General features: G+C 45.0%; 1 protein-coding gene across 1 annotated transcript in view; it reads right to left on the bottom strand.

The window, feature by feature from the left end:
- Positions 1-14,430, bottom strand: part of LAMC2 (laminin subunit gamma 2) — a 67,342-nt gene that overhangs the window by 2,284 nt on the left and 50,628 nt on the right. Inside the window, exons 13-22 of the mRNA XM_055583657.1 lie at positions 12,201-12,357; positions 11,695-11,900; positions 10,432-10,511; positions 8,543-8,692; positions 7,878-8,022; positions 6,943-7,092; positions 6,165-6,279; positions 4,582-4,781; positions 2,555-2,713; positions 2,362-2,461 (exon numbers count right to left, since the gene is read on the bottom strand). Coding sequence (XP_055439632.1) covers positions 2,362-2,461; positions 2,555-2,713; positions 4,582-4,781; positions 6,165-6,279; positions 6,943-7,092; positions 7,878-8,022; positions 8,543-8,692; positions 10,432-10,511; positions 11,695-11,900; positions 12,201-12,357 — 1,462 coding nt within the window. The remainder of the gene's footprint in view (positions 1-2,361; positions 2,462-2,554; positions 2,714-4,581; positions 4,782-6,164; positions 6,280-6,942; positions 7,093-7,877; positions 8,023-8,542; positions 8,693-10,431; positions 10,512-11,694; positions 11,901-12,200; positions 12,358-14,430) is intronic.

Below are 14,430 nucleotides of genomic sequence, written 5' to 3'. Positions count from 1 at the left end.
CGTCAGCATGAAGGGCACCTGACCCTTTATATGCAAGCAAGACCCGTTTGGTCTGAATAGGTTTGAGTGGACAATTCAAGGTCAGATCTATTTGACTGCAGAAGTTTTATCCCAGCTAAAGAGATTAAACTGTAATTTTTCCAGGACTCAAGAGACCAGACAGAGTAGAAACAGCACAATAACCCAAATGTTGATCCAGTAGACCGATCAGTCCTTCCCCTGGGGACAGAGGAGGATTCTAGAATTTAGGGTTCTAAAATGCAGGAGAAGTAAAGCAGGCTTGCAGGCAAAATGTCCATGGGGAGGCAGCATGAGCTTCTTGCAAACGGCAGGAGCATCAGCCACGGAGACCTCAGGTGGAATCCTGTCTCCCCCATTTACTATGTGATCTGTGGGGCAGTATTAAACTCCTTGAGCTTCTGTTCACTATTCTATGAAATAAAATAATAAAACCCACCTCATTAGTTGTTGCTTAGTTGCTAAGTCATGTCCGACTCTTGTGCAACCCCATGGACTACGCAGCTCCTCCGTCCATGGGGTTTCCCAGGCAAGAATACTGGAGTGGGTTGCCATTTCCTTCTCCAGGTGATCTTCCCTCATCTCCTGCTTGGCAGGCAGATTCTTTACCACTGAGCCACCACATAAGCCCTAAAACCCACTTCATAGAACTGTTACAAATTTTACACAACCATTCACCACAAAAAAATCTGGCATAGTGCCTGGCACACAGAAAGTGCTTGACAGTTCTCAGCCAGCCTCCCTGCCCAGGCTCTCATTTCCTCTAAAGGCCCTGTTAGTTTCATTGCCTTTTTCAGAACACTAAACAAAGCTGCTAAACTCTCAGCTGGGGATTTTTTTTTTTACCTTAAGAGGGTATTTTACTCTTTGGAACTCATTGGATCACAAAGCAGACCCATCAGAAAAACAATGCAGACAATACTTGTCTCTCGGGGCGATGACGACACTCCACAGAAAAGCCAAGTTTGAAAGTGGCTCTCCTAAGTATGGCTGGAATCCCTGACTGAAGCCCTAGTTCCATATCTGCTGTGGTCCAAGCTTGATAAAACAGGCCACAGAAGGTTTGATATCAGTTCTACCCAAATTCTGGATTTTAATTTATCTGAACTTTCTTTGGGGAGGGATGTGGTGAGGTAACTGGAGCTGCTGCCTTGGGTGCCATCAAATCTATTTTAGCCTAAAATTTCTACAGTGTCTCACGGACCTCCCTCTTTGACATTTCATCTGGATCATCTACCAGGCAGCTCAAGTTTCCCCAACCAGTCACAGCACGGTGTAACTGTGGTTTGCGTGCGTGTGCGTGCGTGTGTGTGCTCAGTAGCATTCAACTTTTTGCGACCCTATGCACTGTGTATCCCACGAGGCTCCTCTGTCCATGGGATTCTCCAGCCAAGAATACTGGAGTGGGTTGCCAAGCCCTCCTCCAGAGGATCCTCCTGACGCAGGGATCGAACCCATATCTTATGTCTCCTGCATCGGCAGGTGGGTTCTTTACCACTAGCACCACCTGGGAGGTCCCAACTGTGGTTTGGGGAGGGACAAACAGCAGAATCAGCAAGCAATTCTTTTTTCTTAGTATTTATGTATTTATTTGACTGTGCCAGGTCTTAGTTGCTGCACACAGGATCTAGTTCCCTGCCCAGGGATCGAACCTGGGCCCCCTGCATTGGGAGTGGAGCCTTAGTCACTGGATCACCAGGGAAGTATCTCAGCAAGTGATTCTTGATCTCACAGGCTGGGAGAGTCTTTCCCCTCACCACTCCTACAGTTTTAGAGCTCTCTCTCACCTCTCAATTACTACAACTGTCTCCAAAATGATTTTATCCTGCCTCTTGTCTAAGCCTCCTGCAAACTCTCCTCCACCCAGCTGCTCCAGTGATCTTTCTGAAATATACGGCACTGACGCCATTCCTCTGCTTGACACTGTCCACTAGATTCTCGGGATCAAGGTCAGAATCCGTAGTGGGGCTGTCAAGCCATCCAGTATTCTCTTTCACTGTGAAGTCCGAATCCTACCTCCACAATTTACTGTGCGATCTGCAGAACATTATTAACCTCTCTGAGCCTCAGTATACCTTCCCCAAGTACACCCAGTTCTTTGACCTACAGACTTTCATCTCCAAGGGCAATAGGCAGATGCCCAGTGACCCACCTTAGAGATGGTAAAATAGACCACAGCAAATGAAAAGCAACCTGCCTAAGGTATCTGAGCCTGGAAACAAAGCAAATTTCCTGACACCCTTAAGGGAAGTTGAGATTCCCACGCATCAGGACTAAGTCTAGTTAATCTTCTGGGGAGAAGCCCTGGAACACAGGTTGGAAGGTTGTGGATACTCCACATACCTATTAGATGTAGGATGCCATCCAATGTGTTGAGTGTGTCTTGGATCGTAACTCCAGCATTCTTGGCTCTGCTGTCAACTCTCTGGGCTTCTGTAATTACCTGAGGAAAAAATAAGCACAAGCCCATCTGGAAAGGGTGTTCCCACAGTGGCAAGGTTACAGGACTCTGCCGTGTAAAACCATGGGAACTCACCGTCTGCACTGCGTCCATATCCACGTCAAACTCCCGCTCCTTCCTTGCCAGCTCTCCTTCCACTTTCCTCATCTCACTCTTGAGAGTGGCCAGTCCCTTCTCCATGGCCAAGGCTCCATCTGCTGTCACGTTGGCCTCCAAGTTCAGACTCCCAATCTCCTGGGGGAAGAAAAGGAGCCAGGGACGGAAGGAGAGAGGGGTGAGGCACAGAAACATCCCAAAGACGACCGCAGAAAAAATACAGCTGTGGCCAGGCTCTGATGGAGTAAGTGAGATGAACAACGAGACAGTCAGACTTGGGGACACCCCCTTCCCCAAGCTCTGCCTCAAACAAATGAATTTGGGGGTATGTCTCCAGAGACTCGAATGGTCAGTTGTGAGACACTGCTTCCCTCCCGGGTCAAGTTCAACAAACGGTGAGTGAATCAGGAACCAGTTGGGAAAACCCAGAGGGTGAGAAACTCAACTCCTTCTTTGTCATGTTTCTTTACTGCCATCATCTTTTGAATGGCTTTGTTCCCCAAGACACTTGAGTTTGGGGTGCAGAGAATGAATGGGCTACAGCTTTGAGTTTTGTTTTTACTAGGATGAGTGAATCTTAATATCTTTATCAACAAGCTACTATTAGGCATCAAGTCACAGGTGTCTCTGTGCTAGAAGCCATATAAAGAGACGCATAGAAAATTGGTCTCTACCCTAAAGGGACCTAAGATTTGAGATTATTTTTGGAAGTGGTCCAAGAGTGAGGCCACACAGTCTAGATACCAAAAGTCCCCTCTGGGCTTTCTAGAGTTGCTTATGATTTCTAAAGTGAAAGTGAAGTGAAGTCGCTCAGTTGTGCCCAACTCTGCGACCCCGTGGATAGTAGCCTCCACCAAGCTCCGTTGTCCATGGGATTTTCAAGGTAAGAGTACTGGAGTGGGTTGCCATTTCCTTCTCCAGGGAATCTTCCCAACCCAGGGATCGAACCCAGGTCTCTCACATTGTAGACGGATGCTTTACAGTCTGAGCCACCAGGGAAGTCCATGATTTCTAAAAGCCACACTTAAATCAGAACTAGGAAGCTCTCTTTCAGTTGAAAAGCGCTCTTTCTACTGTAGCACTTAACATTCGGGCTGTAAGTCCAACTAGTCTGTCTTTCCCATTACACTGAGTGCTCTTTAAAGAGAAGGACTGAGTTTTTCCCATCTCCATATCCCCAGCACCAAGCACAGTGCTGATAGAATGGAAGCAAAGCAAAAAATGGGGAAGTAGAGCTTAGACCCAGCACTCCAGAATTTCACAATCTTGAATCAAAACACTGGGACAGTTGCTGCAAGTTGAATTGTGTCCCCCCAAAGAAGATGTGTTGAAATTCTAACCCCTAATACCTCAGAGTGTGACCTAATTCATAAATAGGGTTGTTGCAGATGTAATTTATTAAGATAAGGTCATGCTGGACGAGAGTGGGCCCCGAATCCAACCAGCGTCCTTATAAGAAGAGCTGGAGAGATCCAGGAAGAAGGGCCCCAGGTGATGACAGAGGCAGGGACTGGAGAGAAGAGACTGCAAACCAAGGAACACCAAGGATTGACAGCCACCACCAGAAGCTAGGAAGAGGCACGGGAGGTTTCTAGCCAGAGTCTCGGAGGGAGCATCGTTCTGCTGACACCTTGATTTCAGACTTCTAGCCTCCAGAGCTCTGAGAGAAAAAATTCCTGTTGCTTTAAGCCACCCAATCTGTGCTGCTTTTTGATAGCAGGTCCAGGAAACTAACAGAATATCTAAATAAAAAGCAATCTTGCATGGTTCTTCTCATGGTGTTCTCTAAAAAGGGGGCTGAAAATGGCGGGGGTGGGGCTCCAGCCCTCAGTCAATGACAGGCTCGTGAACCACCCAACCAAAAGGCCAGCCAAGTGGATCTGGGAACACCATGGACCATAACAGGACGCCGAGTCTTACAGGTCAGAACGAGCCCAGTGCTCTCGCTCATTCAACATGACCGGTATGTTTGAAGCTGCTCCCGCTGACCTGCGATTTCTCTTTACCTGTTCTATCTTGCCCGCGATCTTCAGGGCCTCCCCGGCTGCAGTCTTTGCCCTCTGGGTGTCGGTAGCAGCACCCCCCAGGGCTGTTTCTGCTCGCCTGGTCTTGTCGCTGGCATCTGCAACCTTCTGGCTGATGTAAGAGAGTCTCTTCATGGCCTCTTCAGCCTCTGCTTTTCTGTCTTCAACCTGCAGATCAAACTCTGAAATGAAGATAAGAAAACATTGCCATGAAGATGAAAATTAACTTACAACTGAAGATGAAAGGGGCTGAGGCCTTTAAGAAAAATCAGAGTGTTAATAGCACCCAAGGGATGAGAGAGTGGAAAGTTGTGGTCATGACTCTTTCTTGTCCAAGAGAAAGTATTGAACTGACAATCAACAATCAGCCTGTCCTGGGTCCCCATCTTTGCAAAAGTGAACCTCCAAATGAATCAGAAACAAGTAGACTCTTTGAAGCCCAAAGTTTCAACCCAGAGCCTTAAACCCTAAGCTGCCAATGGCAGTAGTTAGCAGTTGAAAAGGATGGGTAGAGAGGTACTTCCTGTGAAGAAGAAAATCCCAAGACTTGAAAACGTCTTTATTGTTGTTCTTTAGTGAAGAAGCCTGAAACTTTAACCAAATCTCTGCAGGGCTTCCCAGGTGGCGCTAGTGGTAAAAAAAACACACCTACCAGTACAGGAGACAGAAAAGAGTTGGCTTCGATCCCTGGGTTGGAAAGATCCCTGGGAGGAGGGAGCGGCAACCCACTCTAGCATTCTTGCCTGGAGAACCCCATGGACAGAGGAGACTGACCAGCTACAGTTCACAGGATCACAAAGCATTGGAAACAACTGAAGCGACTTAGCATGCACACATTGCAAGGCACAAACCCAAATTTCCTGGAATCTAGATGCTATGACAAAGCTTATTCGATATCATTTATCACAAGGCAACCTCACCGACTCTATATTGGAACCAACCAGGCCAAAGAAAGAAAGGGAGAGAAAAGAAAACTATCTATATGGTAGTGAGATGTCAAATCTCTGCAGGACCTTCGAAGCAGTTTAGTTCAAATTTCTTCTTTTAGAGATGAGAAAATCAGAGTCTGGAAAGGTTATGTGACTTGCCTACAGTCACACAGCCAGTTCAGCCTAATCACATGATTGAGCATAGATCAGAACTCAAGCCTTTGGCATTTAGTACAATATGGGCGTCCCTGGTGGCTCAGATGGTAAAGAATCTGCCTGCAATGTGGGAGACCTGGGTTGGATCCCTGGGTTGGGAAAATCCTCTGGAGAAGGGAATAGCTATCCACTCCAGTATTCTTGCCTGGACAATCCCATGGACAGAGGAACCTAGTGGGCTACAGTCCATTGGGTCACAAAGAGTCAGACGCAACTGTGCGATTAACACTTGCCGTTTTCATAATTGTTTCTACTATATTAAATATTTTTAAATGTTTTTCTTTACAAAGATATTTATTGAGTGTCTATTAATACCTCAACATGCCTGCCACTTACAGAGATTTATGAAGATTCAAAATAAACCAAAGTGACATTTATACCTTTAAAATACTCAAGTGATCTGAACCCCGAAATACTCACCTCTGAGGTTCTTTAAGATATTCTCAACTTCATAAAAAGTGGCATTGCCCATACTTAGTGCTTCTTGGGCTCTGCTTTTAGCAAGATTGGCACGGGAAAGCAGCTGATCTGATTTCTGTAAATGGGCAGGCAGAACAAGATTAGAGTAAATATAACACACACCCAGGCAGAGCCCTCCTGCCAGCACAGCCGCTCTGACACACTGCTCTTCACAACAGAGAACTGTGATTCCTGGAGTCTAGGGGTGCTGCAGCAAACCCCTCCACAGCCTGAGACCACACAAACATTATAACCTGATGACCCAATAGGATTCCACATTGAGGACAGACTCGAGCTCTACTCAGGGACAAGAACAGTTTTACAAATCCTAATTTTAAACTCTAGATACCTCCTGAAGTATGGACATACACTTCACAGACATACGTTATATATACCTAGGAAGTACAGACATGTGTCTTCATAGACAGCTAGATCCAAACTGGGCCCAGAAGACCTCAGTCCTATTCCTACATTTGAGGGCTGAAGGAAATGGCAACTCACTCCAGCATTCTCGCCTAGAGAATCCCGCGGGTGGAACAGCCTAGTAGGCTACAGTCCATGGGGTTGCAAAGAGTCGGAAATGACTGAGTGACTTCACTTTCAGTGAGTGGAACTGAGGTAATCACATTAAGGTCTCAATAAGCAGCAATACCATGACCTTTCGAGAGTTTCTGATGGCTCCTCTTACTGGTAGCCATTCAACACGGGTCAGCTAAAGGAGCGAAGTAACAGAGGATACCTGTCTCTCATTCTTCCCATCCTGTAAGAGCTTCTGGGTTTCTTCTTCCCAGTTTCCCAGACTGCTTTGCACACGCTTGAACTCATCCATTCGCTTAGTCACCAGGCTTGAGAGAGAGTCGGCTTTTTGTCTGATCTTCTTCGCTTCTACCTGCGAGTCCCCAAAAATGAATAAGCCTTACTTTCTGCTCACCAGTTGCCACACCAGTCTTCCCAGGACCTGCCATCATTGTCTGAAAACAACAATCCAGGCCCAAAGTCCAACAGAAATGAGGCAATATTCCTCATGCAAGTCAGGCAGCATGCCCCGCAACTAGCAAACGAATTTTATGTCTGTTCTGCGTTTTTTTATTATTGTTTCCTATGTGTGAAAATCATCATGAATGCTTTTTGCTGTGGGTAGAAAACTGAATCTTAATCCAATAAATTTGGAACAGTCAAAGGAATTGATGACAGAAACAATGCAAACCTTTGAGGGGGAAAAAAAGCCTTCCAAGTGGCTACACATGAAGATATACTATAGGTTGGACCCAAAGGTAGATATCAAAAGTTCTATAGTAATTTCTCACAGGTTTCAACAGTCCCCCAAACTAGGGAAGAGACAGAAAACTTGTATTCACTAACAGAAATAGGTTCAGAATATGAACCAAGGTGTTATCAGGGACCAAGACTGGAGTTTAAGAACAAAGATAAGAGGAGGATAGTGAGAAGGATAAATGTTCTTCCTAATTTAAAGCAAGAAAGGTAAATTATCCGGGACTAAGATTGGAGTTTAAGAATAAAGATAAGAGGAGGATAAATGCTCTTCCTAATTTAAAGCAAGAAAGGTAAATATGGAGAAAAAACTGGATGATTGAACAATTCAATGGAATCCCCTGAGAAGAAAGCATTATGGTCCTTCTTCTGTACATCACTGCATAGGTTAGATGCTCTTACCTGGAAGGACTGATCATTGACCCCCTGAAGCTGAGTTGCTGAACTGAGAAGGCGGAGACTATGCTGATATGACGTATCTGCTTCATTGTCAATTTGAGTGGCCTCCCTCGATAGCTGCTGGGCCAGAGACTTGATTTTCTCCAATCTGCAGGGAGTGAAGAGAGCGGACTTTGAGAATTCGCTCTTTTTATTAAAAGCAAAATTTCATTCTGTTAAAACTATGTCTTCAGGATTATCCAAAGAACCAGACAAGCATAAATGTCTGATATGTATCTCTTTCCACAATTTAAACACAGACATTAAAGTTTATACAGGTTGGGTCAGAAAAATTCAACCCCAGTTTTCCAACTCTTAATCACATGAATATATTGTTTATACGCTCCATGCCGCCAGATGGGTGTGTTCACCTCCTTTAAACACCACAGATGGTACCATATCTACAAATATACAATCTCTAAATCAAAACTGAAACTTTACTTAGAGTAATTGACATTTTTCTTCCAGTCTTAAAGGCATCTGCTTTCCTCCAAAGTAACACTCTCATTTCTTGTCCTTCTTACTATTGATACTTTTAAAGGAACACAGCACTCCTCAGACGTGGTTTGCATTGTACCCTGGGAGGGAGCGGATTATATTGGCCCGTGTGAGGACCTGCTGAAACGTACTTTCCCCCAAGCTCTTGCACCACAGAGCCACGGAGGCTGCCGCTGCTGCCTCCTTCAGTAGCAGCCTTGCGCGCCAAGGTCAGGGCTTGCTTGGAGTAGTCTTCAGTTTCCCTGAGGAGTTGCTCCATGTTATTGGCTGACTCGACATGGCTGAAAGGATCAAAAAGAATGAGTTTTTATAGCAAAGGGCTTCCTTTATTATTTAAAAAATTTTTTTTTGCCATACGACAACATTTTTATTTTGTATTAGGGTGTAGCCGATAAACAACATTGTAATAGTTTTAGGTGAACAAGGAAGGGACTCAGCCATGCATATATATACATGTATCCATCCTCCCCTAAACTTCCCTCCCATCCAGGCTGCCACATGACATTGCATAGAGTTCCGCGTGCTATACAACAGGCCCTTGTTGGCTACCTATTTAAAACATAGCAGTGTGTACATGTCCATCCCCAAATCTCTAACTACCCCTTCCTCCCAAATAGAGCTACCATATGACCTACAATCCCACTCCTGGGCATATATCTGGAGGAAAACATGATGAGAAAGGATACATGCATCCCAATGTTTACTGCAGCCCCACTTACAATAGCCAAGCCATGGAAACAACCTATATGCCCAACAACAGGAACAGATAAAGAAGATGCAATACATATATACAATGGAATATCACTCAGCCATTAAACAGAATGAAATAATGCCATTTGCATAAACATGGATGGACCTAGAAATTGTCATACTGAGTGAAGTAAGTCAGACTGAGAAGGTGAAATATCATATGACATCCTTTATAGGTGGAATCTAGAAAGAAATGATACGGAAGGATGAAAAGGGCTTCCTTTAGGCCTTTTATTTAAATAAGGGGAGAGGAGTAAGAGAACTGCTTTGACTCAAAAAAACAAATAGAATTGACCCAGATGAGATGGAGCTCCTCTATTAGAGGTGCTATCAAGAAGCAGAAGGTGTTCTGAGATGTAGCCTCATGTCCTAAACTTTTTTGATGATCTACTCCATTTCTAGCATAATCAGGGGAAGCGATGGAGATGGGCAGGAGAAGTCTCAGGGAAATAAATACTGCATTTATAAACTTTTCTGCAGGAGAAATCCTAGGCTTTATTTTATCCAGGATCCAACTCCCTCTCCACTTTTTGCTGCATCTTTAAACTTAGCCCAACATTAAGGGGGACAAAGCCCATCAAGAACAGTTCCCCAGTTGCTTTTGTCCCCTTGGTTCTAGAAACTGATGAAAACAAGTCCAGGAGGCAGCTCACATTATGAGAGTATGAGCCAGCCCCCTCTGCTGACTGAATTCCATTCAGGATTAGCAGAGCCTGCCACCTTGCTGAGCCCTCTGCCAGGAACAAACCTCTTCAGCATCAATCCTGATTGTAGGATTTGCAATCAGGCAAGGACTAAGGAGCTGTCTGTGATTACCAGGGCCCTGCAGAGCTGGTTTTCAGGAGGGAGTTCTCCCCCTCTGCACTCTTGGCCCCCACAGGCTAGCAAACAACTCGTTGCTACTTGTTCCCAGGCTTGGTGTGGGAGCCTAGAGTCCCTCAAAGCTGCAAAGTACTCTTTTCCAAGGGCTGATTCATTTCACAGGGCCCAAGGAATTACATCTGACATACACTGAAGCCATACCATGAGTCATAGAGAAATCTGGAAAAGAAACACCCCACCCCCAACTCCTGCCAAATGACCCTGCCCAGTGGCCACCGACATACACTGAAAACCAAGCAGTTAAAAAATGGCTTCAGGGCAGGGGAATGGCTGCAAAGGAGTCTGGAGGTAATCAGTATGGAGCTTTGGTCCTGAATACTCAGCAGAATTGTTCAAGTCTGGCCTCACAGAGGTGTCTGAAGCAGAGGTGCCCTCCAGAAGTACTCACCTGTCTGCCAGTCTCATGGCCTCCTGAGCCAGACTTTTAAAGCCATTTGGCCCTGTGTAGTGTTCTGAAGGTGGAATGTTCTGTGGGAAAAGGACAAATGGTTAAGGCTTTGCTGGCAGCCATGGAGCCTAAGCAGCTTCTGCAGCTGTCCTGTCTGAACCCCTTGTCATTAGTCACACAGAATTCCCCAACCTGACGCATCAAGAGTCCCTGGTTTACCATGGTCATTACATCAAAAAAAAAAAAAAATGTAGAGACTGAATCAAATAGAAATCCAAGTTCAAAAAAAGTCTGTATATATAAATGGATTTTAAAATATATGCATGTTTATATCTTCATATATATTTAAAGTCCAGAACATAGGCCAAGTTTTAATGGTAGTTATTTCGTAGCAATGAGATCATAGGGAACATTTTATTTTCTGAATATTCTACAAAAGGAAAATCAATACATACTATTTTTAAATCCTTCATTTCCCCAGCATTATATCTGATTATCTTCCAACTTTCTTTATCCACCTCCCATCTTACATTATTGTCCCCGTTTCCTCCTTTATTCGGAAAGACAAGAGTGTTCATTCAAATCTCTTCCTCCTATCACACCACAAGCTACATCATTAGGAAAACCATACTGTAGTTAAAGTTTTTCCCTATTTTCATCACCATGTTTTTATTGGTCTCCTTCCTTCCCTCTTCATTTTGTTCATTCATTCTTTCATACAGCAAACATTTGTCAGAGCCATACTTGGTGTTATGGGCTGAGAAAGTAAAGATGAACAAAACTCAATCCTGCCCTCCCAGAGCTAACAGGCTAGAAGATAGGAAGAAAGAAGGGAGCAGACAATGCCACAGGTAGCAAGAAATGAACCGGTGAAAGAGAAAGGCCGTCACTAAGGCGTGTCCGACTCTTTTGTGACCCCATGGACTGCAACCTGCTGGACTCTTTTGTCCATAGGATTTCCCAGGCAAGAATAAGGGAGTGGGTTTGCCATTTCCTCCTCCAGGGGATCTTCCTGACCCAGGGATCGAACCCACATCTCCTGCTTGGCAGGTGGATTCTTTACTACTGAGCCACCTGGGAAGCCATAAAGCATAAAATGGGAACTGGCAGGAAGTCAAAGAAAGCTGTGACTGCTGCAAGGAAAAGAAGTCCTACTGACTACCGGAGAGACCAGAAAACCCGAGAGACAAGGTGAGCCCACGACATGTGCCGTGGGCCCCCCAGCACAGCAGGGACTCTCACCCCCAGCCCAGCACCACCTACAGTGTTCCGCAGGGCAGCCTCGCTCTCCTCCAGGCTCAGGCGCATCTGTGTGATGAGCCTGCGGGTATCCTGAACTCGGTCCTGATGCTGGCTACCCAGGGTCCGAAGTCTCTCCACGGTCATCTTGAGGTCATCCAGGCGGGTCTGGTAGCTATTCTCTTGGCTCCTGGCCTTGACCAACTGGAGATTGAGGGATCTAATAGCACCTGAACACCAACAAGAAAAGGGAGGATGAGCACGTTGGGGGGTCAAGTCATCAAAAATACAGGGCTGAAAAAGTGACTTTGACTGGCTTTCGGCAAAACAGTAAAAGCCCAGTATGTGAATGCATGCTTTTTTTATCTCCATCATTTCAAATCTCAGGAGAACATCACAGACAGTTCTGCCACCTCCGCAAGGGCTAGGCAGAGACATCTGCTGAACTGTTACCACCAAAGATTGTATGACCCAGGGCTCTGCTTTCTAAGCCTCTGAATTCTCTCCTGCGTAAAATGGGCCTCCATCACCTTCTGAAATCTGGGCTTCTCTCAGAAGGTCCTGAAGGGCCTGTTCAGCCTGCTGCATCCTGCCCTCCAGTTCTGTGTCAGGCACTGCTCCTCCGCCAGCCTGAGCCTTCGAAAGCAGTGTCTCCAGGCTCTCAAGTTGCTGCATAAACTGATCCATCTGAAACCACAAAGGAAAGAGGATTAGAACAGAGGATGGAGTTCAGGGTGGACTATAATATGCCAGGTATTCAGGGGCTAAGGCTTCCCAGGCGGCACTAGTGGTAAAGAACCCACCCGCCAACGCAGGAGACAAGAGACACCGGTTTGATCCCAGAGTTGGGAAGATCCCTTGGAGAAGGGCATGGAAATACTGGTTGCCACTCCACTGTTCTTGCCTGGAGAATCCCATGGACAGAGGAGCCTGGTGGGCTACAGTCCATAGGGTTACAAAGAGTCAGACACGACTGAAGCAACTGAGCACACACGCATGCATCCAGGGGCTAATGGCTACAAGTCCAGAAACGCTTGGCATGTCATGGTAAAATTCAGACTGTAGACTCTAGACTTTCTGAGTCTGGATCCTGGTTCCACTACTCACTAGCTGTGTGACCTTAGGCAAGTCACTTTCTTTATCCACAGGATGAGGATAATAATATCGCACAGACTTATTATTTGGACTAAATGAGTTAGTATTTGTAGAATAGTGCCGGGAATAGAGGAAGTGCTATAGAGGCTGGTTAAATAGATAAATTTTAAAAAACAGGTTGAGTTTGTTCTACATTTGGGTTCTGTTTGGACCCTTCCCTCCCCCGCCCTTCACTCCAGTAAAAATAATAATTCATAATTAACAACAATATCAATTTCATTCTTCTCTGGAATTTGAATAAGAAATTTCTGGAGGCCATTTCTGTTTGGACAGCCCTGACACCTTTAGATTCCTCTTTTATGGAATAAAAGATAACAACATATCTTTTATGTTGTTGTTGTTCTGTCGCTAAATCGCGTCCAACCTTCTGTGACCCCATAGACTGCATCACACTAGGCTTCCCTGTCCAGTATATCCCGAAATTTGCTCAAACTTGTGTCCATTGAATTGCTGATGCCACCCAACCATCTCATCCTCTGTCATCCTGTTCTCCACCTGCCCTCTACCTTTCCCAGCATCAGGGTGTTTTCCAATGAGTCAGCTCTACACATCACATGGCCAAAGTATTGGAGCTTCAGCTTCAGCATCAGTCCTTCCGATGGATATTCAGGGTTGATTTCCTTTAGGATTGACTGGTTTGAACTCCTCACTGTCCAAGGGACTCAAGAGTCTTCTCAAGCACCACAATTTGAAATCACCAATTCTTTGGCTCTCAATCTTCTTAATGGCCCAACTCTCACATCTGTATGTGACTACTGGAAAAACCATAGCTTCGACTACATGGACCTTTGTTGGCAAAGTGATGTCTCTGCTTTTTAAATACGCTGTCTAGGTTTGTCACAGCTTTCTTTCCAAGGAGCAAGCATCTTTTAATTTCATGGCTGCAGTCTCTATCCACAGTGATTTTGGAGCCCAGGAAAATAAACTCTGTCACTGTTTCTACTTTTTCTCCTTCTATTTGCCATGAAGTGAAATTTTGTTGTTAGTAATGCTTCCTAAGCCCCGCTTGACTTCACATTCTAGGCTGTCTGGCTCTAGGTGAGTGACCACACCATCATGGTTATTTAGGTCATTAAGACCTTTCTTTTGTATAGTTCTTCTGTGTATTCTTGCCACCTCTTCTTAATCCCTTCTGCTTCTGTTAGGTCCTTACCATCTCTTTTATCGTGCCCATCCTTGCATGAAATATTCCCTTGATGTCTCCAGTTTTCTTGAAGAGATCTCTAGACTTCCCCATTTTATTTCTTCCTCTATTTCTTTGCATTGTTCACTTAAGAAGGCTTTCTTATCGCTCCTTGCTGTTCTCTGGAACTCTGCATTTAGTTGGGTATATCTTTCCCTTTCTCCCTTGCCTTTTGATTCTGTTCTTTCCTCAGCTATTTGTAAAGCCTCCTCAAATAACCACTTTGCTGTCTTGCATTTCTTTTTCTTGGGTATGTTTTTAGTCACTGCCTCCTGTACAAGGTTATGAATCTCCATCCATAGTTCATTAGACACTCTATCAGATCTAATTCCTTGAATCTATTTGTCACCTCCACTGTATAATCATCAGGGATTTGATTTAGGTCATACCTGAATGGCCTAATGCTTTTCCCTACTTTCTTC

The sequence above is a fragment of the Bubalus kerabau genome, chromosome 5 (genome assembly GCF_029407905.1).
Source record: "Bubalus kerabau isolate K-KA32 ecotype Philippines breed swamp buffalo chromosome 5, PCC_UOA_SB_1v2, whole genome shotgun sequence".
In the NCBI taxonomy this organism is placed as follows: domain Eukaryota; kingdom Metazoa; phylum Chordata; class Mammalia; order Artiodactyla; family Bovidae; genus Bubalus; species Bubalus kerabau.
This window is presented reverse-complemented; position numbering and strand designations above follow the sequence as displayed.